The sequence below is a fragment of the Eucyclogobius newberryi genome, unplaced genomic scaffold, assembly GCF_026437365.1.
Source record: "Eucyclogobius newberryi isolate DKJ021-1_F unplaced genomic scaffold, fEucNew1.0.hap1 SCAF_5, whole genome shotgun sequence".
Classification (NCBI taxonomy): domain Eukaryota; kingdom Metazoa; phylum Chordata; class Actinopteri; order Gobiiformes; family Gobiidae; genus Eucyclogobius; species Eucyclogobius newberryi.
In genome coordinates, this window is record NW_027316167.1 from 20392906 (window position 1) to 20417708 (window position 24803).

The window sequence follows — 24803 nt, forward strand, 5'->3', positions numbered from 1 at the left end:
TTTGCAGTTTCGCCTCGTAAAACCGGAGATTCCTCCCTCTCACCCATAGAGCGCCATCATCAGCATAAAGGCTCCTCCCAACAGACCCATCCACGTCGTCAAAGATGTCCTTAATCATAACATTGAACAAGATAGGGCTACACACACTCCCCTGCGGGATCCCATTCTCTACCTCATAGACCCCAGAGTAAGCAGCGCCCACTCTGGTTTGGATACGCCGGCCAGACAGAAAGCTCCGGACCCAGTTAAACAGTTTACCCTTCACACCACACTTCCGCAGCTTAATGAGGAGCCCATCCTTCCAAACCATATCGTACGCCTTCTCCACATCAAAGAGCACCGCAATAACCTTTTCTTTCTGAGCCCTGGCCAGATGGGCCTAGAAACGACAGAGTGATGGAAGAAGGACTTCTAAAGGATAAAACGTCAAAGATGTCCCATGACCTCATGGGCTTTGTAAAACAACAAAGACGTCCCATGACCTCATGGGCTTTGTACTTCCAAAGCGATGGAATAAGAATTTTTAAGGACTACGACAAAGTCTGAGGGGAGGAAGAACTTCTGGGCTTTGTAACACCAAAAACAATGGAAGGAGTACTTTTACGGACTCCAACAGAATCTGAGGACTACTTTACGGACTACGACAGAGTCTGAGGACAAAGCACTGGAAGTCAAGGCACTGGAAGAAGAACTTTTAGGACTACGACAAAGTCTAAGGAATAAAGTCTGGCGGTAATGCAACACTCGGATGTCAACCGCCATAAAACAACAACAACAACAACAACAACTACGAAAAGTCTGAGGAATAAAGTCTGGCGGTAATGCAACACTCGGATGCCAACCGCCATTAAACAACAACAACAACTTCTATAGGATACAATGACAAAGGCATCTCATGACCTCTTGGGCTTTGTCAAAGCACTGGAGGTCAAAGCACTGGAAGAACAACTTTTAGGACTACGACAAAGTCTGGGGAATAAAGTCTGGCGGTAATGCGACACTCGGCTGTCGACTGCCATAAAACAATAACAACAGCAACAACAGTCTAAGGAATAAAGTCTGGTGGTAATGCAACACTCGGATGCCAACCGCCATAAAACAACAACAACAACAACAACAACAACTACGAAAAGTCTGAGGAATAAAGTCTGGCGGTAATGCAACAATTGGATGCCAACCGCCATAAAACAACAACAACAACAATAACAACAACTAAAGCTGCAGGGAGATTCCTTGGAACAAAGGAGCTTGATTGGGCAGATATAGAAAACAGGCTAAAGGCGCTAAATGGGAGTCGGAGTGATGGGGGTCTGCTTGTGGGGAGTCATAGTGATCAGAGTGACGAGATGGGGGTGGGGGTGGTCTCCTGTCCTCGTCCAGTCTCGTAGACGCACGGCTACCAAGCAGCGACATCAGTGGAAATATTAAAGCCTATAGAATAAAGCCTAAAGAATAAAGCTGTACGGTGGAAGCACCGAACGTCAAAGAAGGAGAGGAAGATGAAGAAGAGTCTCCCTGGAATAAAGCCGGTTGGTCTCTGAAACAACAACAACTATTCTAGTCACAAAGACATATCATGACCTCATGGGCTTTGTAACACCAAAGCAATGGAAGGAGTACTTTTACGGACTACGACAGAGTCTGAGGACTACGAAAAGTCTGAGGAATAAAGTCTGGCGGTAATGCAAGAAGAAGGCGGTAATGCAACAATTGGATGCCAACCGCCATAAAACAACAACAACAACAACAACTAACAACAACAACAACGACAACAACACAACAACGAACAATACCTCGTGCACTTGGATGCCAACTGCCATAAAAAAACTACAACGACAACAGTTTGGATATTACGGCAACATAGAGGAACGCCTCGGTCCGTATGACGGGGAAGAAGAAGAGGAAGCGTGACCTGGTCGGTGACGATATGAACAGCGGGGAGGACTCCCCTGGAGCCACTGATCCTGTGCAGCGTAGGGCGTCTTCTTGCTCGTCTATGGAGGGCTCTCTCAGTGAGGAGCAGGGCGGGGGGGTTGCAGATGTCGGAGATGTGAGTTCAGAGTGTAAGGTGTTCATAAAGCTCGCGCAGGATAATGCGTCCTTTAAGGGGTGGGATCCGATGGCGTTGACAAGGAGCCTGACTGTAGCTGTGGGAGTGGTCAAGCATGCGAGTGTCCTTAGGGATGGCTCGCTGCTGGTTGTGTGCAAGGACGTGGCTCAGCAAAGGAAGGCGATTGAAGCTAAGTGTCTGGGTGGGAAGGACATTCTTGTGTCTGATGCTGTAAGAGGCACGGTCAGGGGAGTTATAGTAGGCGTCCCTACGACGACATCTGTGGATGACATAAAGGAGAATTTGACTGGAGCTAAGGTGGTGGATGCTAGGCGGTTGAAGATGACCCGGGATGGGGTAAGGTGTGACAGCCTGTCGATAATGATTAGATTTGAAGGTGGGATCCTGCCTCGTGTGGTGTGCGTTGGGTACATGCGCTATGGCGTACGCCCATATGTTCTGCCGCCCCTGCGTTGCTTCAAGTGCCAGCGCTTTGGGCATATTGCAGCGGTCTGTAGAGGGAAGCAGAAGTGTGGTAAATGTGCAGGAGACCACGAGTATGGGAAGTGTGACGACGGAGCAAAACTCAAGTGCTGTAACTGTGGGGGAGAGCATAGCTCTGCCTACGGGGGATGCGTGTTCAGCAAGAGGGCTGCGGAGGTGCAAAAAGTTAGAGCCTCTCAAGGCATATCCTACGCGGATGCGGTCAAGAAGGTGTCTGGTAGTCAGGTGACGGTGGATGCAGTGGGGGCTGCCAGTGCTGCTGGTGTCCTAGGCGACAGGGGAGGGGGCAGCGTTGCCCGCAGCCAGGGGGAGGTCCCCACTGGGATGCCCGTGAGTGTGGCTTCCACGGGCAGAGGCCCTGTGGGTGCGGAGGATGTACTGGTTGTGAAGAGGAAAGATTTCTTCCTCTTTATAGTGGAAGTGATTAACTGTACTGGGCAAACCAAGAAGAGATCCGAAAAGACTAAGATCATCGCTAAGGCTGCAGGGAAGTACTTTGGAGCTGGGGGCCCCGAGTGGACGGAGATAGAGGATGCGCTGCGGGAGGGCGCCCTGCCCCATTCTGGCAGTGGGAGTGGGGGGGCTCCCGATGCGCCGTCAGGTTCCGGGGGCTCATAATGGCGGTGGTTGTCTTGCAATGGAATGCGCGTAGTCTTCGTGCTAATGGCCAGGAATTTAAGCATTTTGTCTCTACCTTGTTGAACAAGCCTCACGTTATGTGCGTGCAGGAGACTTGGTTACGACCTAGGTGGGGTTTTGGGATACAAGGGTATGTGTGTGTTAGGAATGATAGGGAGCAGGGTAGAGGCGGAGGTGTGGCTGTGTTTGTCCGAGATGACCTAAATTACGTTGTTGTCAGTGTGAGTAAAGCGCCGGAGGCCCTGGCGGTGAGGGTCTGGCTGGGTGGTGAAGCTGTTACTGTGGTTAACCTTTATAATCCGTGTGGTGAGTTAACGCTAGAGTCCTTACATAGTATCGGTAAGGATGTTCGGGGAAAGGCCGTGTGGTGTGGGGATTTTAATGCGCATAGCGCTTTGTGGGGCGGTAGTGGTACCGATAGGTATGGGCAGGTGGTAGAGGGTTTTATCAATCAAAGGGAGTTGGTTTGTCTGAATGATGGGGGTGGGACCCGCTATGATATGGGGATCGGTGCGGAAAGTGCAATAGATCTTACACTTGTGTCCAAGGAGTTAGCTGGTGTTTGTAGTTGGGAGGTTCTTGGTAATCTTTCTTTTGGTAGCGATCACTATCTAGTCCGCACCGTGATTGGCTTTGGGAGCTGTGTGGTCAGGGGGACGAGGATCCAGAGGTGGCAGTTGGCAAGGGCGAACTGGGGGGCTTTCCTGAGGAAAGCTGATGATGGTTCTAGGGTTCTGCAGGAAGGAGGATTGACTCAGGTGGATGATCTCAATAGTGCAATTGTCTCGCTCATCACGCAGTCAGCGGTAGGCACGATTCCTAAGAGTGGTGGTAGTGGACATAGGAAGCGGGTGCCGTGGTGGACTGAAGCATGTGGTCATGCTGTTAGGGCGAGAAATGCGGCGTTTCGCCGGCTAAGGGTTGCCCACACTGAGGGTGCCCTCATTGACTACAAGAGGGCCCGCGCTGTTGTGCGGAAAACTGTGAGAACGGCCAAGAGTGCCTATTGGAGGCGGTATTGTTCCAAAATTGGGAGAGAAACGCGTCTCGGGGATGTTTGGGGGATGATTAAGCGGATGCATGGGGTTGAGCGCCGTCGTGGGACCCCGGTCCTAATACTGAATGGTGTTGAAGCAGTCAGCGACGTTGACAAAGCTGAACTGTTGGCCAGCACCTTTGTGTCGGTGCACAGCTCTGACAATCTCTCACCTGCGGAAAGGCACTACAGGGAGAGTACTTTGGCCCAGAATTCTGAGCTGATTGGGCACCAGCCTTCGACTCAAGATGACCTTGACCTTCCGTTTAGTTTGTTTGAGCTAAGGAGAGCACTTTCTAAGGCGAAACAGACAGCCCCGGGTAAAGATGAGGTGTGCTATGACATGCTCTCTCATTTGACTGATGACACGCTTGGGCTAGTCCTGGGTCTTTTCAACCGTGTTTGGGATTCAGGTTGTGTTCCATCTGCGTGGAAACAGTCTACGGTGGTGCCGGTTCTGAAGCCGGGTAGGCCAGCGTCTGACCCTTCAAGTTATAGGCCGATTGCCTTGACGTCGCAGCTCGGGAAAACGATGGAGCGCATGGTTACCGAGCGGTTGGATTACTTCTTGGAGAGTCAGGGTTTGCTTCCCGCGCACCAAAGTGGTTTCCGTAGGGGCAGGAACACCATGGATTCCGTGTTGTGTTTGGAATCTGATATCCAGCTGGCCAGGGCTCAGAAAGAAAAGGTTATTGCGGTGCTCTTTGATGTGGAGAAGGCGTACGATATGGTTTGGAAGGATGGGCTCCTCATTAAGCTGCGGAAGTGTGGTGTGAAGGGTAAACTGTTTAACTGGGTCCGGAGCTTTCTGTCTGGCCGGCGTATCCAAACCAGAGTGGGCGCTGCTTACTCTGGGGTCTATGGGGTGGAGAATGGGATCCCGCAGGGGAGTGTGTGTAGCCCTATCTTGTTCAATGTTATGATTAAGGACATCTTTGACGACGTGGATGGGTCTGTTGGGAGGAGCCTTTATGCTGACGATGGCGCTCTATGGGTGAGAGGGAGGAATCTCCGGTTTTACGAGGCGAAACTGCAAAGGGCAATACAGCAGGTGGAGCAGTGGACCCTGAAGTGGGGGTTTAAACTGTCCGTACGGAAGTCTCAAGTGATCTGTTTCTTCAATGGACATAGGGACGTCTCCCTTCGACTGCATGGGCAGGTGCTCGAACAGGTCAGGGAGGTGAGGTTCTTGGGGGTCACCTTTGACGAGAGGCTTAGTTGGCGTCGGCACATTGATGAGGTCAGTGGTAAATGCAAAAGGGTGAATAACTTGCTTCGTTGTCTATCCGGCCAGGACTGGGGGGCCAGCAGAAGGTCGCTCCTGGGTATTTATCGGGCCGTCATGAGGGCGGCTATTGATTATGGCTGTATAGCCTACATGTCTGCGGCTGAGACTAACTTAAAGAAGCTTGATGTGGAGCAAGCCCAGGCCTTGCGCATCTGCTGTAGGGCTTTTAGGACCTCCCCTGTCTCGGCGCTGCAGGTTGAGTTGGGGGAATTGCCGTTACGGCTCCGGAGGCTAGAACTTCTGTTGGCTTACTGGGTGAATGTGCAAGGTCATACGAGCTCTCACCCGGTGAGGGACTTTCTCAGGGTTGATGGGGGGCAGAGTGAGGCTGGCGGTATGATTTTCAGCCAGGTAGGAAATGCGAAGGCGCGGCTTGCGGGGGTTGGTGATCTGCGTGTGAGCCCGTCGGTGGCTTTGTCTGCTATAGCTCCGTGGAAGTTTGTCCCGGCTCCTGTTGATGTTAGCTTGCATGGCAAGCTTAGAGGAGTCGCTGGGAGGGCACCGCAGTTTGCCGTTCAAGCGCTCATCGATAAGCACTCAGGTGATGTGTTTATTTATACCGACGGGTCTAGGGATCCTGAGAGTGGGCGTACTGGCGCCGCTTATTTTGTGCCTGACCTGGGGCTAGCGGTCAAGAAGAGGTTGACAGATCGCCTTTCTGTTTTCACGTCGGAACTTATAGCGATACGGTTGGCGTTGGAATGGGCGGAATCTGCTTTGCAGTGTTGCGGCATTGTGGTGGCCTCTGACAGCCTTTCTGCATTGCAAAGCATTAAATCTGGGAAATCGGATTGCAGACAGGATGTGTTGAATGGCATCTTCTGTCTGATGCTCTCCCTGTCCAGGAAGGATGTGAGGGTTTCCTTCATTTGGGTCCCTGCGCATGTGGGGGTGGATGGTAACGAAATGGCTGATGCACTGGCTAAACGTTCCCTTCGGCGGCCATCAATTGATGTGGCGGTTGAGTTAAGCAAATCTGAAATCAAGCCTGTTATCAAGAGTCATGTGGTCGGCCTTTGGCAGGAATTTTGGAGCCACTGTGTTACTGGACGGCATCTCTATCACATACAGGGTAGTGTGGGTCCTTGCGGGTCTGTGGGCAGGAACGCGTGGGAGGAAAGGGCCTTCGCCCGCATGAGGATTGGCCATACTGGACTCAATTGGTCACTGAGTAGGATAGGCAAACATCCGACCGGTCTGTGTGGTCACTGTCGGGTGCCAGAGACTGTCGAGCATGTGCTGATTTGCTGTGAGGCTTATGATAGGGAAAGGGCCGGGTTGGCCTTGTGGTTTCGGAATAATGGGCGGGAGTTCAATCTGCGGAACGTTCTGGCGATCCAGTCACAGGGTTTGTGTCAGGCTGTGGTTGCTTACTTATGTAGCACAGGGCTGGGTAAACGTTTATAGAGGTGGGGGGTGTTGGAGACTGAGCCGAGGATGAGGAGCAAGAGGATGTTCTAACGCGCTTGGACTTCATGGGCCTAGAAACGCCAAAGTGATGGAAGAAGGACTTCTAAAGGATAAAACGACAAAGACGTCCCATGACCTCATGGGCTTTGTAAAACAACAAAGACGTCCCATGATCTCATGGGCTTTGTACTTCCAAAGCACCGAACGTCAAAGAGGGCGAGGAAGGTGAAGAAGAGTCTCCCTGGAATAAAGCCGGTTGGTCTCTGACACAACAACTATTCTAGTCACAAAAACACATCATGACCTCATGGGCTTTGTAACGCCAAAGCGATGGGAGGAGTACTTTTACGGACTACGACAGAGTCTGAGGACTACGAAACGTCTGAGGAATAAAGTCTGGCGGTAATGCAACACTCGGATGCCAACCGCCATAAAACAACAACAACAACAACAACAACAACAATTGGATGCCAACCGCCATAAAACAACAACAACAACAAAGTCTGAGGGGAGGAAGAACTTATATAGGATACAATGACAAAGGGATCTCATGACCTCTTGGGCTTTGTCAAAGCACTGGAAGTCAAAGCACTGGAAGAACAACTTTTAGGACTACGACAAAGTCTGGGGAATAAAGTCTGGCGGTAATGCGACACTCGGCTGTCGACTGCCATAAAACAATAACAACAGCAACAACAGTCTAAGGAATAAAGTCTGGCGGTAATGCAACACTCGGATGCCAACTGCCATAAAACAACAACAACAACAACAACAACAATACCAGCTCTATACCCGCCATCGGGTGCTTGAGGGTTCATGGGAGTTTGCCCAACCAGTCCACATGTGCTTTGTGGATCTGGAGAAGGCTTTCGACCGTGTCCCTCGGGGTGTCCTTTGGGGGGTGCTCCGGGAGTACGGGGTTCGGGGCCCTTTGCGGTCCCTGTATGACCGGAGCAGGAGCTGTGTTCGCATTGCCGGCAGTAAGTCAGACCTGTTCCCAGTGCATGTTGGACTCCGCCAGGGCTGCCCTTTGTCACCGGTTCTGTTCATAATTTTTATGGACAGAATTTCTAGGCGCAGTCAGGGGTCGGAGGGTGTCCGGTTTGGGGACCACAGGATCTCATCTCTGCTGTTTGCAGACAATGTTGTCCTGATGGCTCCATCAAACCCGGACCTGCAATATGCACTGGGACGGTTTGCAGCCGAGTGTGAAGCGGCTGCAATCCGCAGCCATGGTTCTCGACCGGAAAAAGGTGGCTTGCCCTCTTCAGGTGGGTGGGGAGTCCTTACCCCAAGTGGAGGAGTTCAAGTATCTCGGGGTCTTGTTCACGAGTGAGGGAAGGATGGTGCGTGAGATCGACAGGCAGATCGGTGCAGCGGCTGCAGTGATGCAGTCGCTGCATCGGACCGTTGTGGTGAAGAGGGAGCTGAGCTCTCTATTTACCGGTCGGTCTACGTTCCTACTCTCACCTATGGTCATGAGCTTTGGGTAATGACCGAAAGAACAAGATCGCGGATACAAGCGGTCGAAAGGAGTTTCCTTCGCCGTGTGGCTGGGCGCTCCCTTAGAGATAAGGTGAGGAGCTCGGCCACACGGGGGGAGCTCGGAGTAGAGCCGCTGCTCCTCCATGTCGAGAGGAGCCAGCTGAGGTGGCTCGGGCATCTGTTCCGGATGCCTCCTGGGCGCCTCCCTCGGGAGGTGTTTCAGGCATGTCCCACCGGGAAGAGGCCCCGGGGAAGACCCAGGACACGCTGGAGAGACTATGTCTCTCGGCTGGCCTGGGAACGCCTCGGGATCCCCCCGGAGGAGTTAGAGGAAGTGTCTGGGGAGAAGGAAGTATGGGAGTCCTTGCTCAGACTGCTGCCCCCGCGACCCGGCCCCGGATAAAGCGGCAGAAGATGGATGGATGGATGGATGGTAATGTAACACTTGGATACCAACCGCCATAAAACAACAACAACAACAAGACTGAAGTATAGGCGGTCTAAATTAAGTTTAAAGAATAAAGTCTGAAGAATAAAGTCTGGCGGTAATGTAACGCTTGGATACCAACCGCCATAAAACAACAACATAAAACATCAAAGAAGAAGAAGTTCAATTGTTAGATTTATAAAGGGGATTGTAGTGTCCAGTCAAATTGAAAAGGCCAGAACTAATGGTTAAATTCGTTTTTATTGTTTCCATTCCGTGCCATTCAACCAACGTCAGAGCTAAGCAAAAACAAATAAAAATTGTATCCGTATTATCACTGTTACTAGCTTATTACATTAGCATAACTGTTTACATACATTTGTAAAATAAACATTTAAAAATTGCTCAATAATACATTAATAATTACAAACCATGTTCCCCTGTTGACTGTAGCTTGATCTTTGGATTTGTATAACTTTCACCTTGTTTTTTTGTGTTATGTTTTCACCTCACTGTAACTTCCAGTGACACAGGAAGTTACAAAAATAAAAGCAAAACCTTATAAATGTATCTTTACAGGGAGGGAAACGAACGCAAAGGGAACTAGGACAGAAGCGTGTGCGGCGGGACAGAGGAGGGACAGAGGAGGAACAGAGGAGGAACAGAGGAGGGACCGAGGAGGGACAGAGGAGGAACAGAGGAGGGACAGAGGAGGGACAGAGGAGGGACAGAGGAGGGACAGAGGAGGGACAGATAAGGAGAGACACAGGAGGGACATAGGAGAGACAGAGGAGAGACAGAGGAGAGACAAAGGAGAAACAGGGGAGGGATAGAGAAGGAACAGAGGAGGGACAGAGGAGGGACAGAGGAGGGACAGGGGAGGGACAGAGGCAAACATGTGATCCTCAATGGGCACGCCCCACACTTTGAGAACCTCTGACATAGGCCCATGTTATAAACTTGGTCACTACAATACATGGCACTAAAATAGCCTCTCCTATCAGTCAGTCAGTTATAAAGCCCAATTAAGACACCGATGAGTGATTGCTGAACTTAATAAGTGTGTAAAGTTGTCGAAAGAAGCTTTAAGAGATTTAAAATGGGAAATTTAACATTTCCCCAACTTTATTTGGTATTGTTTTGGGGGTTTTGGGGTTGGGAGGCAATTATTCATTGAATTGTTTGTACTGTATTGTTTGTTTTATTACTTTATTTACTGGATTATTATTATTATTATTATTATTGTTCTTGTTAAAATTATTATAACTATATGCTTTTAAGCTAAATTCCATTTGCAGGATCAGAAACAAATGGTCAGCCACAAACGAATACATACTGGGAATTACCATCCATATCAAGTGTTTCCATGTAGCAAAACATATTACATTTAAATTTTATGTGCCAATCATTTTTTAAGACATTTCTTTCAATTATGTTTTAAACATAGGTTTAATAAATAATGCAGGCCTACTGCCAGTTCAAAAAGCTACTTTGGTTATATATTTGGAGGGGATTGCATACCTAATCAATAAGATAAATAAAGGATCTTTAAGCCTCAAAGAAGAAAATACAGATTATAATGGCCTGTTCAAACACCAAACTGAGGATCTTTGTTTAGTGTCGTGACACTTCATATAATGAGGGTCTCAACACCCCGTCCACCTGTTCAAACAGAGGATGGTCTGAGCGCAGCTGCCACTTCACGCACTAAAAGAGTCTGGCATGAGGTTGGGGGGAATGATTCACTTTAGTTGATCTGCATACTTCAACACACATTAGTCTGGTTAAATATTCTGCTCTTAAATTGATGCTATACAAATTTGTGCAGGGTGAGCTGTTTTTCCTTTTTGTAAAATATGATGTAAAAAATAAAAACAAATAATGACTTGGGACTAAACTTATATAGGCTAGTATAATAGGGATGGGAAATATTGACCTTTTTTTAGAAGCCCAACGATAACAGATCCAATCCATCAAAAAATTAGCTAAAATGTGTCTTTAAATGAGTAAATCAGCTAACTGTGAAAGGACTGAAAATCAACAAGTTTTTAGAAATGCTAAACACAATGTACACATTTAACATCTAAACATTTGTAACATTTTCATAAAAACGACCGTATTTGCATTAGGCTACATAGTGTCCTAAACATGTTACCTTTCCTGAGAAGACATCCATGTCCTCATCTGAATCCATGTCACCTTCTGCAATGATGATTTGAAGATCGTGGTCAAATTTAAATTTATAACAAAGTAAAAATGCAGATGTTTACCTAAAAAATGTTTTCGGTCTGCAATAACCAGCGACTGCTTAAGCTTTTTATCAAAGCTCTTATTGATGCAAGAAGACAAAGACTGAATCCTACTCAGTCTCCCACAGTTACACTGCCCAAAATACTTTTAGTTCACAAGATTTTACAATTTCTTTATAAGATTTATGGTTTGGATTGCGTATATCATTAACTCCAGGTTGAACATTTCTAGGTCCAGTGACAGAGAGGCTACCACTGAGTCCTATAGTGGTTAAACTGGAGCAGGTCATTACAGGACAGCATGGGATTATGAGTGAAGTTACAGTGCGCTGGGATTGCATTTTCATTTGCCTCCTAATCCGGGTTAGATTAGATGCTGGCTCACATGACCAGTGGCACCGTGCACCAAATGTCCCATCTTTACCAATAATTAATAAATACATTGAGAAAGATCTAAATGGTATGATTTTTTAAATAATTTAATTGTATGTTATTGCTGCAAATAACTATTTGAACACCTAAGAAATATTTGTTTACACTTACAGGGGTCAAACATTTCCTGTAATTCTTGACCAGGTTTGAACACACTGCAGCAGGAATTCTGGCTCACTCCTCCACACAGATCTCTAGATCTGTCAGGTTTCAGGGCTGTCGCTGAGCAACACAGAGTTTCAGCTCCCTCCAAAGATTATTTTTTTATTAGATTTTGGTCTGGACTGGCTAGGCCCCTCCAGAACCTTGATATGCTTCTTAAGGAGCCACTCCTTGGTTATCTTGGCTGTGTGCTTCAGGTCATTGTCATGTTGGGAGACCCAGCCACGACCCATCTTCAATGCTCTGACTGCGGGGAAGGAGGTTGTTGCCAAAAATCTCACAATACATAGCCCTATACATTATCTCCTTAATACAGTGCAGTCGTCCTGTCCCCTATGCAGAAAAGCACCCGCTAAGCATGATGTTTCCACCCCAATGCTTCACAGTAGGGATGGTGTTCTCGGGATGGTACTCCAAACACGATGATTGGAGTTTACACCAAAAAGTTCTATTTTGGTCTCATCTGACCACATGACATGACATGAACCTTCCGTGTGATGCAAGATTTGAAACCATGACTGCGTAGTGTATTACCGATGATAACCTTTGAAGGTCATTGACCTTGGTCTTTATGCGGCTAACAAGCTCAGAAAGGTGCTGCTAATTTAGATTACGTGGAGTAGAGGTGGACATTTTAAAGGCAGACCAACAGGTCTTGAGAGCCAGAATTCTTGCTGATTGGCAGTGTTCATATACTTATTTGCGGCAATAAAATACAAATACATTATTTTAAAAATCATACAATGTGATTTATGGATTTCCTTTTTCTAGATGCTGTCCCACACAGTGGAAATGCACCTGTGATGAAAATTTCAGATAATCCATCATTTCTAAGTGGGAGAACTTGCATAACCGCAGGGTGTTCAAATACTTATTTTCCACAGTAGGTCTATCTGTGTTTATTCATGCATACCGTTTTTCATTTCACATAAATGTGTCTTTAGCTACAATTTCATAGATTTGACTGTACAATTGAAAAGGCTAGACTTTTCTCATAAGGTTTTAAAGAGTTTGCCGAGGGACATCCTGGTTTCACATCCTGGTTTATTGACACAGACACAGCGTCAATAAAAACCCCAAAGCCGGTGAAGACAAAATAGTCTTGATAGACAGAGAGACAGAAAGGAAAGTGAGTGCAATGAATGAACACAGGTTTAATTCTTTAGAAAAAAAATCATAAAAATTCCTATTTTTCACTTGGCTTCTGCAAAACCATGTAATTATTTAATCAACTGCAAACATTTGAATTTAATGACAAAAACATTTATACTTTATATTGATAGAAATACTCCCATTGTATTTTACATCAAGGAACCATCTACCAATTCACACTCACGTTCATACACCAATGTATACTGATTTAATGTAGTTTTCATTTTTTGACCAATTTGTGAGAGGCATATTAAATATAATGTTTCACGTCTTCTGCTTTGGCAAGGTTGTTGCAGCAACAAGAACAGCTCCTTTACCACTGCCTTCTTCTGAGGTAAGAAAAGTCACTGTGCACTGAGGAGCAAGGCTTTTGACGGTCTCTTTGAGGAGAATAGAGAATCTGAAAAAACAAAACAAATTAGTAGCTCTTTTAATGGTAAAATATTTCACAATTGACATGAACAAACTCACTGAGGATGTAGTTTGTAAAGTTCTCCGTCGGCAGCCACAGTAATGCTTAAATTGCTGCTTCCACGATTCTCTCTCATTTGATCAACCACAGCAGCGACCACCGCTCCACAGAGCTGAGCCGCACGACGTGACACGGCACCACACACCTGCTCAAAAAGATTGCAGGAAACTGTTGTAGCCATAGTTTGCCAATATGATATCGGCAATAAAACGTCTAACAAAAGTCCAGGTTATAACTGAAAGAGACATTTTACAGTGTCCATGTCATAAGGTGTAACTTTTACATTGTATATGGAAGTCAGCATTGTTTTATAATGGCAAAGGTCAATTATATGAAGTTATACAATCTGTCAATGATTCCTACTTCCTTTTACTTCAACCAATATATTTTTTTATTCTTTTCTCAACAACGTCTAAATTGTTTTGCTTGACATTTAACACGTATTTAGGATGATTTACGGTACCTCTTTCACAAAAGCACAATCATCACAGCTGCCCTCAACTCCCAGCTGTTGGAGAATAGACCTGACCTGTAGCACTCCAACACGGCCACTAGGGGCACAACAGACTTTCAGTGACCTGAAACTCAAGTGCACTTTACCATTACATTTGTTGAGTTCTACCTGTCTATTTGAGACAGAGAATTAATGTGGAACAATCCAGGTGTTTTCAAAGCAGTATTCTCGTGACCTTTGAATAACAGACCCCTCCTGCTCAAATCTAGCAGAACCTGACGAACGACCTCTCCCACATGTAACCCACTGGTCAACTTCTCAAATCTGAAACAGATAGAGCTTTAATATTTTCATATGGATCCAGACAGCACTCTGTGTTATGCTTAATACCGTTTTTTCCCATGGTGCAGAGAATTTAAGTCCACTTGAATATCATAAGGTGTTATACAGTCATCCAGGGAGCCATTATCCCCAATTCGCCCACATTCTGTGATTATACACATCCTCGTTGTTATATCTCCCTGTAAAAGTATTACAGGTAGATTACTTCTATAATCAGGTACATCCTTTTATCTAAAAATGAAAACAAAGCTTTGCAATCTCAGGTTGCAGATGTCAATTTTTAAAATAAGATAACGTACGGTAATTGCCTTTTTCCATTCTTTATCTGATTAAGTCAGTAAGGCTGAAATGTCATGCTATAAAAAATTGACATCTGCAACCTGAGAGAGTGATGTGAATTTTTAATGCATTGCTCCTGCATCATTATCACCAAAGGGTAGCTAATGATTAAAATATTTATTTACTTACGTCTTTCATTTCTGGGAAGTTTTCCTTTTTAAGTGCATATTTAATGTTCTTCAGCTCTTCCATGTAACAAACACTGACTCCACTTCCTTTGAAACACACGATAACAATGCACTTCGCATAAAACTGTATTCTTCCCTGAAAATGGCCTTACCAACAATCAGTCCAACTTTGCACTGAGGATCATCATGAGCAGAGGCTATCATCATCCCCACAGTTTCATTCACAACTGCAACTACGTCTAAGTCAAACGTCTGAAAATGAAGATGTGTTTTTGAGCAATAAATAAAAAATACTTGTCTAATCCTGTTGTGTAACTCACAGCGTGTCGGTCTGTGGCCTCTCTCAGCATGGTGACAACGTCCTGCCCCTCACCGCTTGTGGCCTTAACACGTTTGATCCAGTTCAACACATTTCCCTGCATTAAAGTGCATGTTACAATTTAATATTCTTGAATGCTCAATTTCTGAAGGACATTTGCTTTCACCTTGTCAGTCGTCGTTTGCTCACAAGGAAATGAGACTGTAAGGGCTGCCGGGAGACAAGTGTGTTTCATGCCAACAAAATCCAGAAAGTCAGAAATACATTGTGCTACATGGTCAAAGAACTGCATGAACAAAAACAAATACATTGATCAGATTTATGACAATAAGACGAGGCAGTGGCATACAGGATTTTGCATATCTGATGAGTACCTCCTCTCCACTTGTGTGCAATAGCTGCGGTGGTAGTTCATAGATCTTGTGGTAAAGGTTTGTGTAGTGTAGTTGACCATTTCTGATGTTCACCAGCACAGCTCTGACGCGTGTTCCCCCCAGCTCCAAACCAAGATACTGGCCCGACTCTAAACATAAAGTTGAAACTCATAGTAAATTGGCCCATACATATTTGAGATTAGATTTGGGACTTTCTTACCTGTGCCATTTGGTAAGTTGTAAACAAATGAGGACATATTAGTTTCAGACTCAAGCTTCACCCTCATCCTGGACTTTACAAAACTGAGCTGCTCCTGGCTTAGTTTAAACAGAGAGGCCGTTTCATCCACCTTTACAGAATCAAAGTGTAAAACTGGGGTATTTGTTGTTGATGATGCTGGTCTAAACAGGACAAACTGACCTGTCGCCTTTTCCATGCTGCTTGTTTGGCTTCTACAGTGATCAGAGCAGCCCCTGTGCCAGTGCCACAAGGAGATGTGACAAACCTCACACAGGTCTCAGGGATCAACTTCTGCACTGCGCTCTGGAGGCGCGTAGAATATCTGAAAATGAAGTTAGGGATCATCTCAAAATGGGTTGAAGCTGAAAAGACGTAATTTTTCTCGTCTCTCTCTAGACCCCCTCCCCCCTCAAAAGACGAAAGACTGGCTTCACATAAAATGTTAACGCGTTGATAAAACGATAGTAGCTTGATAGACCCTGCTCACTTCTAGTGAACATCTCTGAACATCCTTTGGTAAGTTTATATGTAGAAGTTATGAATTCTCCAAATAATGTCACCTGTTTACTCAATCCACATGGTCCACGGCGTGCCGTGGGGAGCGCGGGGAGCGGGGCGGGTTCTCCCTCACACGTGCCACTGCGCGCCGTGATCACAACGCACCGTGCGCACGGGCCGCGGTGCGCCGTGCTCCCCCGTACGCACTCCCCGTGCTCCGCGCCGCACTCGCCGCCTAATGTTGGCCTGGTTCACCCCCCCCAGACGAAAAATATTACGTCTTTTCAGCTTCAACCCATTTTGAGATGATCTCTTACTCCAGGGTAAACATTTAACGACCTCTAGTGGTTGATTCTTGCAAATGTCAGCCAGGAAAATTATTATGAGATTATTACAGGGGACAGAGGATCAACAAAGTACTGCTAAAGGAAGTTAAGTACTGTCAGTATCAGTGTGATGTTTTTAATCTAAAATTAAATATACTGGCGATAGTGAAATGTTATATTAAGTACAAAATAAAGAAGACAGCTCCACATTTTCTACCATAAATTAAAAAATGCAGTTTGATTCGTTTTTTTTTTAATTTTGATAATTAAAATGCTCGATTTGAGTGTTCCACCTTATAAAAAGATTTAGTTGCAGTCATTTGAGAGTGACTTTTGGATGAAAGTTGAAACATCAACAGTGTCCTTTTGACTAAATAGGTACATTTAAATCACGCTATGGAACATTACTGGGAAAGCAATTACATTTCCATAGAGAAAAGCAGATGGCAGACCCCACCAGAAAAGTGACATAAAAGTGCACCTCTAAAATGACTGAGGTTATACTTACTGTGGATTCCTTTTGTACAATTCACCATCCACAGCCACAGTAACATGTGTTGATCTTCTGTTTGGTTTGATCCGAGTCAAGATGGCTGACAGACATGCAGCAATTAGACTGGAGGATCTGTTGGTTACTATAGTGCTCACGTGCTGGACAGCTAAGCAATCTTCAACAGAAGGAGTGAAGTCCAGTCCCATGAGGATGTCTTTGGTGTTTTGAAGACCTCTTTGAGCACTGGGGCACATATTATAGTAATCCAATGACAAATCTAGATGAAATGCAATAATCAAAATAGCCAAAACTTACTCCTCTATGGCAGCTATGTGTGATGAGGTGATCTTCCCTTTGGTTTTCAGAGCATTTGACACACAGCCTTTGAATAGAAGTCCTTGTTTTGCCATCTTTAATACAACCAGTCTCACCAGCTCCCCCAGGTACATACTGCTAACCATCTTCTCAAAGCTTTGCAGGAATAACAGAAAAGCTTAAAGATTTTAGAAGTGCATTGCATTGATTGTGTTATTTCAATCCATTTTCAACCTTTGTATTCCAGGATTAGTAGATGCTGCATCAACCTCTTTGTCAAACTCGGTTATATAGTTGTCCAGAGCTCCATCATCTCCAAATGCTCCCCACTCAATGTTAATGCACATCTGGCCCTCGTCTCCTTCCACCAAGTCAATGTGACGCAGCTCCTCCATGTAACACGCATTGGTGCCTGTGCCTTTGAACACAAGTTTAACACACAAGTGATACAAACAATTATGTAACACAGAATTCACTGAAAATGCTAACCAATTATGAGTCCAACGTCACACTGCGGGTCATCGAATCTACAAGTCATCATAGTAGCCACAGAATCATTCACCAGTGCGACAATGTCAATATCCATCCCCTGAAATGGAGTAAATAACATTTGTGTTTTTTAGTCAAATCAATACCAGCAAGAAAATTACATTTTAGAATTGAAAAATGGAAAGGTAACTTAAAATAATATTAGAATTTCTCACTGGGTATAAGCCTATTGGAAAAGCTGCATTGGGCTATAAAACAAATAAATCAACTTTGGGCGTCAGTGCTCTGGCTTACCAGGTAAAACCAGCTCCTTCTGACCTTGTGTTCTTGAGCAAGACACGTGTCTCACTTAACTGTTTGATTATAGAGCTTGTAATAAGAAGAATCTGGGCTATTACTCATTATTGATTGTAGAGTGATTTGAGCTTGAAAGACAGCATCACTACAAAGTCATTTCTAGAGTGTCGTTACTCGATCATTGTTGAATATACTATATTTATGTACAAAACATGGACACTTACCCCGGTTCTTTCAATTGCAGATTTCAGAGCATGAGCAACATCTTTTCCTCGAAGGCCAGGAGTCCTGACATTTTTAGTCCAATTTAACAAGACTCCCTGTGGAGAAAGAACAGACAAGAAGAAACAATGATCCTACGTTGTTAAAGGCTCAAAAGTACGTTGGACTGATTTAAAAAGGAGTTGGACTCCAAAAACAAGTTACCCTCTGTGGCTAGGTGTTTTTTATTTTTTATAATACAGAAAACTATTATAATTTTATTGTATTTCTGTTTCTGTAATTTCTTTGTTATTTTAATGGATTTTCCTGTTGTGTGAAGCACTTTGAATTGCCTTGTGTATGAAATGTGCTCTACAAATAAACTTGCCTTGCCATAGTCTGCACGTGTGGGCAAATTTAAAGAGTTTTACCTGATTTAATGCAGGTTGTTCACAGGGAAAAGAGAAAGTGAAGGTCAGAGGATGTTGCCTCACTAAACTGATGTTTTTCTCGTGCATAAATTGCTTTAAAGATCTTGAAACAAAGTTAAATAACTACAGAAAAAGAGAGAAATTACAGTATTATTATTATTATCATTATTATCATTATTCTGATCTCAACTGATGAATGTTTTTCCCCACTCACCTCATCTGCTCTGTCATTTAAAAGCTGTTTTGGTATTGGAATGATTTTCTCCTGTATTTTCACCTCTTTATAGTCCATTCCATCTCCAAGGCTAATCCGTTGTATTTTAAAAGTTGATTCACCCAAATCCAAGGCCAAAAACGGTCCTCTCTCTGGAATAAAAGTTCAGCATTTATACACACAGATTTGTCAATAATTAAAACAATGTTGCTAATATTTGATTGCATGTGTAGAGATGGCAGTAGTGAGACCTGTGCTATTGGGGTTGGAGCACACATGTGTTGGGAGCATCTTCACAGCAGCTACAGCTCTGCTTTTAGACGAAAGCCCTTTTATCATTTCGGCCTGGAACAGCAATGACACATCCTTTAATTGGTCATCTTGCAGACACATGGCCCTAAGCAACTCATCCACCTAAAAGTAAAGGAACACTGCATAAAGATTGTGGTCAAAACAGATTTCTGTTCCATTTCTACGTGAGCTCATTGAAGTCACTGGACTGTTCTTGCTTATCTTTTAGATGCAATGAAAACAAGAAACATGTTCACAGGTCAACTGTATTGTGATCTCCAACTGCTAGTCTCCAGCAAGAGAAATTGCATTGTTTTATGTTTCAGAGAATACTCTTAGCAATCTTACCTTATTTATGGGCTTTTCCTGAAGTTTTGTGATGATAAATGAAACAAAATGTACAGCAAACATTGTGCAATAATACTGACCCAAAAACAAATAAAACAATGTAATGTAAATTAGGAATAAAGAGGTGTCAGATCATTTCTGCCTTTCAATTCATACGAGCATGTTGTGTTGTTTTGTCCCCTGAGGGCGATCTCTGAACCGATTCAATGATTAACAAAAGCCAAGCCCTCTTCTCCCACTTTCTGCTCACATACGGTTTTCTGTCATGTAAAAATATTTGAAATTTCATTCGACGTTCAGATTTACATTGCAACAAACACATTATATACACTATATATACACACACACACTGTATTTAAAATATATATTTATTTGGTAATATACCCCTAAGGTTTTTGTGAATAAAATGGTTGACATGCCATTTGTTTGTTGAGAGCTATTGTGTAAGTTACAACTGCTCCAATTTGACTGTAAAAACATAATCTTCCACCCTCATGACCTTTCTACATTTTCAATATGAGTCTAGCAAACATGATTTTTAACATTAGCACCATTTCTTCTTCCTTCGTTTTCCCTTGTCACTGTTAAGATTGTTTGTTTGTATCATTAGCTTAGCTGAGGGTGACCTTTCAACATTTTCAACATAAGAGTAGCAAACATGATTTTTTGAACATTAGCACTATTTCTTCTTCTTCCTTCGTTTTCCCTTGTCACTGTTAAGATTGTTTGTATCAAGAGCACTCTGTTTAGTAGTGTCCGACTCTTTGGACCACTCCTTCTGCAGCTGTCGAATCATGTCAGGAGTCAAGAGGCCGTCCCTCACAAGCCGGCTGGTCAGTGAGCTGTGCATCACGGCCCTACTTCCTCTGGGCACCCCCTTAGCAACAGCACTGGCGGCTGTTTGGTCTGGTTTGGCGTTTTGGAGAGGATCAGTGATACTAGGGTCCGATGCTCTGATGAGACGAGTGATGTTTCGAACTCCTTCTTGAATAATTTGATCAAGGTCTTTCTGGATTTGTCGTATTAGTAATGTGTCTGGAAACATGTCCATAAATCGATAACTACAGAAGGTAAGAAGAGCAGTATTAAAGTCTTATGTGTCACATACAGTATAACATAAGAACAATTAATCTATACTACTACATAATAGTTATTACAAAACCAAACCTTAGCCAAAGGTAAAGATCCAGAACATCATGAACTGCTTCTAAGTGCACCAAATCCTTAAGGTTTTTGGGTGCAAGTGGAGGCCAGCCAATGTGGCGACACACCCAGTCGAATGTCAGTGGCTCATCCCGACTGAACTGACGAGCAAACTAAAAAACAAATGTTGATGTATTTCAAGACTTCAAGCCAAATTATGATTGCACAAATTTAGCGTCCAAAACTATGATTTCACCTTTAGAAACGAAGTGCAAACAAAAGGTTGTTTCTTGTTGATTGGAGCTGTGCAGAAGACATAGCGAGACCTCAGATTTAAGGGGATATGCTGAATCATATCAGCCAAAAACTTAAAGTCATCAATGTTGCAGACAAAATACAAGCCATCCACTTGAGAGAGGCTCACAAAGATATCCTGTTGGGGAATAAAAGTAATTCATGTTCAAAATGTAGTACTCAGATAAAAAACAATGAATAAATAAGTGGGGAAACTAACCACAAGGTTTGACAGTGTTGCATCAGGCAGATGGTAAGCAAACATCTCGATCTGTTCAGCAGTGGGATGAAGACCCGCAGTCTGAAATAATAGAAGACAACGTAAGGGAAAGAGAAGATTCAAAGTGTGCTAGTGCAATCAAGCAAAAAATAAACAAATACTAAAGCAACAGTCTATGATATAAAGTGATCACCTCTATGGGCTCCACTGACTGGCTGAGAATTTCCTTTAAGATGGGAAGATCATCTTTGTGCATTGTTGTTACTGATCCTTCTTTATACTTTGAGGAGAACCTAATAACAAATAGATATAGGAAATTATTTAACTGTTCATTGTTTTAGTTTCTCACACCCAAGGATTGTAGCCCGGATAACGTTCATAGCTGACCTGCCGGCTCGACCAGCTATCTGCAAAGCTTGTGAAGTGCTGATAGTCTCCATGTGTTTTTCACCTTTTTCATTCACATTAGGCTTGACAAGGCTATTGAAGATGATACGCTGAATACTCAGGTTAAGTCCCATGCCGATAGCATCTGTGGCAACCAATATATTACAGGGGTCATCGGGGTCATTGAATTTTTTGGCCTGGGACAGTTTAGTACCTATAATACAAAGAAAATCTCAAATATTACTTAAAATTTGCAACACATTGAAAAAACATAGGCCAAAAGAGTCACCTGGAGGTAAACTCCCATAAATCACAGCACATTCAAGTCCTCGCGCCTCTATTTGTCTGCTTAAGGAGTAGATATCATTTTTACTGAAACACACTATACAGTCTCCTGGTTTCAAATTGTCTAATGAATCCAGTGCTTGATTCAAAATCGTGAATGGAGTCAGACGCTGGTAGTTATGAACCTGAAGAGAAATACAAAAACAAATGACAAAGTAAGTAAACAATTATAATTACCCTGAAGATGTATTTATTTGGACACCTCACCTCCACCTCTTCTCCAGTAGTATACATAAGTTCCCTTACAAAGTCTATTGCAGCTGTTTCTCCACAAACATGAATCTCCTCTGCACAAAGACCTGTAACATTTGTCAAAATAAATCGCAGATGCATAAAATATGCATTTATGAAACACATAAATGTATGTTTTACCCAGCAGGGCTCTAGTCCAAGCCCAGCCTCTGGACGGATCTCGAATCATTTGTATTTCATCAATGACAGCTACTTCATCTACACACATACAAAACAGTTAATACTGCACTGAAATACCACTAACCCATCATTATTGTAACCTACACGGCGTGTTAACGCTGCACATCTCAATGGTGCAGGCATTATGACCAGATGGTCGTCCATCAGGATCTACAAATGTTCGTTCTTCACCTGTTACTAAGTCACATGGTACTCCCTGAAGAACAAAAATGAAACCAAAATAAAAAGGTAGGTCAACATTATTGAGGGGTGAATGCTCATAATGCTCACTGCATCATTGCTCTTCTCAAAGATCTCATGAGCAAGAAGTTTCAAAGGGCCACAGTAGACTCCAGATTTGGCTCTGAGATAGCGCTGAATTGCATGGTATGTTTTTCCACTGTTTGTGGGACCAGCATGAAAAATAACTCTTCTCTGGATTGCACGGGCCTCTGGGTACCTGAAACACAGTGTTTGCTGAACTCAGTCTGTTTGGCTTGAGAAGCACTGTTCTTAGTATTTGTGGTCAATTTTACCAGTTGACCGGGACTCTGAGGTCTGAGATCTTTCTCAGGTCATCCATGCAATCCAACATGGGGAAGATTTGTTTGGCATGACGCATAAAGTATGGGAAGACATCATCTATATGGCCTTTAAGAAACACAGGAAACTTATTCTGTAAGAATTTAAACAGTGAAACATGACACACCAGAAACCAACCTGCTCCACAGCAAACATCACTGAGAATGATGTGCAGATCAGCAGGGAGAGATGATATTTCTAAAACAAACTTCCTAAAGCTGATAAAGGCTTGATGGAAGAGTCGAGCTGTAAAAGCAGAAAATGACACGTTATCTTCACCAAAACACACGATGTAAAGCCATTGATTTAAATAAACAAAGAAGCAATAAACCCACCATCAAGACCATTGTCTGCTGCCAACTTTTGCATCTCTTTTCTTTTATAGAAGCGATTTAGTACTTTCAAAAGATCATCTGTGTATTTGAAGGAGAAAATAGACCAAGGTTTAATATGTAAAGCAATACACTTTATTAATTGGAACAAGCAATCTCCTCACTTTTATCCAAAGGCTGTGTGAGCTCTGCTCCAACACCTGAATCCGAGGAAGAGTCTGTCTTCAGAGACAACGGGACGAACAGTGATGTGTCCAGTGGCTTTAGGGAAGAACTATCAGAAGACCGGGCTCTGAAAAGCCCAGGTACAGTCCATGGACGTGGAACAGACAGGGCAGCGCCAGAGCACACATAAGCGCCTGATGATGTGCGCGCCGCCCGAGAACTAATGTGGCGCTGGAGCCAAGAAACAGCGCAGATACAGCGGTTCACAGAAGCAGCCATTCCCCGATAACCTCGCTGAAAGTGGGGCTCTAAATAAAGGATGTCATAATCACTGCATTACAGAGAAACACATGAAACTCCACAGCCCAACAACATCAGAGGTCGTGCATAACATTTTACTTCCTGCTTTTGCAACGTGTTTCAGGACCCGCAAAGTTTAGTTGTCCGCCAAGCGCCTGCACAAAAACATGCGCCTAACTCAAAACAACGGCGGAGTTGTTTTTCAGCTACACAATAGTGAAATCAAAAATATGTGACAATATGACCTACATACAGCGCTTGTACCATAAGCGCTTGCGCTTCAACCATATGGGTACTTAAGAATGAGTTAAAAAGATCCAGGTGTGCTGAACTTGAGGAAACCAAATCTAAGTTAGCAAAATGTCGAAGAAATGTAACAGTATGAGAAAGTACTACAATCTACTGCCATCTACTGTCAGTGAGAAACAACATGAAGCTGATCTCACTAGACTTTCAGATTTGTTAAATAAAAAAGACAACCAGCTAAAGTACTTAGAGCATGATATGTCTTGAGGAAACCATCACCAGTAAAGCCACTGAAGAAAAACTGACTAAAAAAGATGAAAAAACGTTTTCATTGGATATGAGGCATATATCTATATCTATATCTATCTATCTATCTATCTATCTATCTATCTATCTATCTATCTATCTATCTATATATATATATATATATATATATATATATATATATATATATATATATATATATATATATATATATATATATATATACCAACTCAAAATATACCAGTACTTATCAAGCGGTTAGGATTTGATGCGACGACACAGGAAGGTGTCCATATAAACAGCATACAAGAACAAGGTTCGCTATAAATATGGAAAGGGTGACCCGAAAGGTTTCACCACCTTTCTTGATGATGTCGGCTTACCCCGGGGCTTTTTGCCCAGGTACAGAGGAAATCGACTGCATGTACTATTTCATCTGTGTGATCTCTACTATGAACATTATGAACATTATGAAGTCTTCGAGAAGTTCTTAACTACAGGGACAGTGTCATGAGGTGAACTAGTCTCGTGCTTGCGAAAATATTTCACTAACCCTACCACCAAGTTGGAAACATAATCGGCTTGATTGGAAAACTCCTATCCGGTCCCTGGATGAAGAAGTTCTATACTTCTGCTAATGAACAGGTGGATCACCTGGAAGGAATTGAAATAGTCAAAAGTGTACTGGTGTCACTTAAAGAAGCTAAA

At 43.7% G+C, this 24803-nt stretch overlaps 3 protein-coding genes across 3 annotated transcripts in view; all 3 read right to left on the minus strand.

The window, feature by feature from the left end:
* Positions 1–11022, minus strand: part of hk1 (hexokinase 1) — a 33645-nt gene extending 22623 nt beyond the window's left edge. Inside the window, exon 1 of the mRNA XM_072464475.1 lies at positions 10995–11022. Coding sequence (XP_072320576.1) covers positions 10995–11015 — 21 coding nt within the window. The 5' untranslated portion in view covers positions 11016–11022. The remainder of the gene's footprint in view (positions 1–10994) is intronic.
* A 2060-nt stretch (positions 11023–13082) lies between these two features.
* Positions 13083–19513, minus strand: LOC140380624 (hexokinase HKDC1-like). Its single transcript, XM_072464483.1, has 21 exons — positions 19407–19513; positions 19019–19181; positions 18768–18919; positions 18554–18676; positions 18146–18241; positions 17625–17724; positions 17370–17553; positions 17136–17291; positions 16836–17063; positions 15684–15825; positions 15483–15612; positions 15263–15411; positions 15055–15174; positions 14890–14985; positions 14722–14821; positions 14571–14656; positions 14151–14281; positions 13929–14084; positions 13770–13857; positions 13306–13451; positions 13083–13234 (listed from the first exon to the last, which is right to left on the minus strand). The coding sequence occupies exons 1-21, from the start codon at positions 19467–19469 to the stop codon at positions 13099–13101; spliced, it is 2745 nt and encodes a 914-aa protein (XP_072320584.1). The 5' UTR covers positions 19470–19513; the 3' UTR covers positions 13083–13098.
* A 243-nt stretch (positions 19514–19756) lies between these two features.
* supv3l1 (SUV3-like helicase) lies at positions 19757–23697 on the minus strand. Its single transcript, XM_072465111.1, has 15 exons — positions 23285–23697; positions 23124–23201; positions 22927–23034; positions 22743–22857; positions 22498–22666; positions 22312–22423; positions 22168–22245; positions 22003–22094; positions 21740–21920; positions 21451–21664; positions 21257–21356; positions 21064–21144; positions 20806–20982; positions 20574–20722; positions 19757–20467 (listed from the first exon to the last, which is right to left on the minus strand). The coding sequence occupies exons 1-15, from the start codon at positions 23562–23564 to the stop codon at positions 20086–20088; spliced, it is 2316 nt and encodes a 771-aa protein (XP_072321212.1). The 5' UTR covers positions 23565–23697; the 3' UTR covers positions 19757–20085.
* Between the last annotated feature and the right edge of the window lie 1106 nt (positions 23698–24803).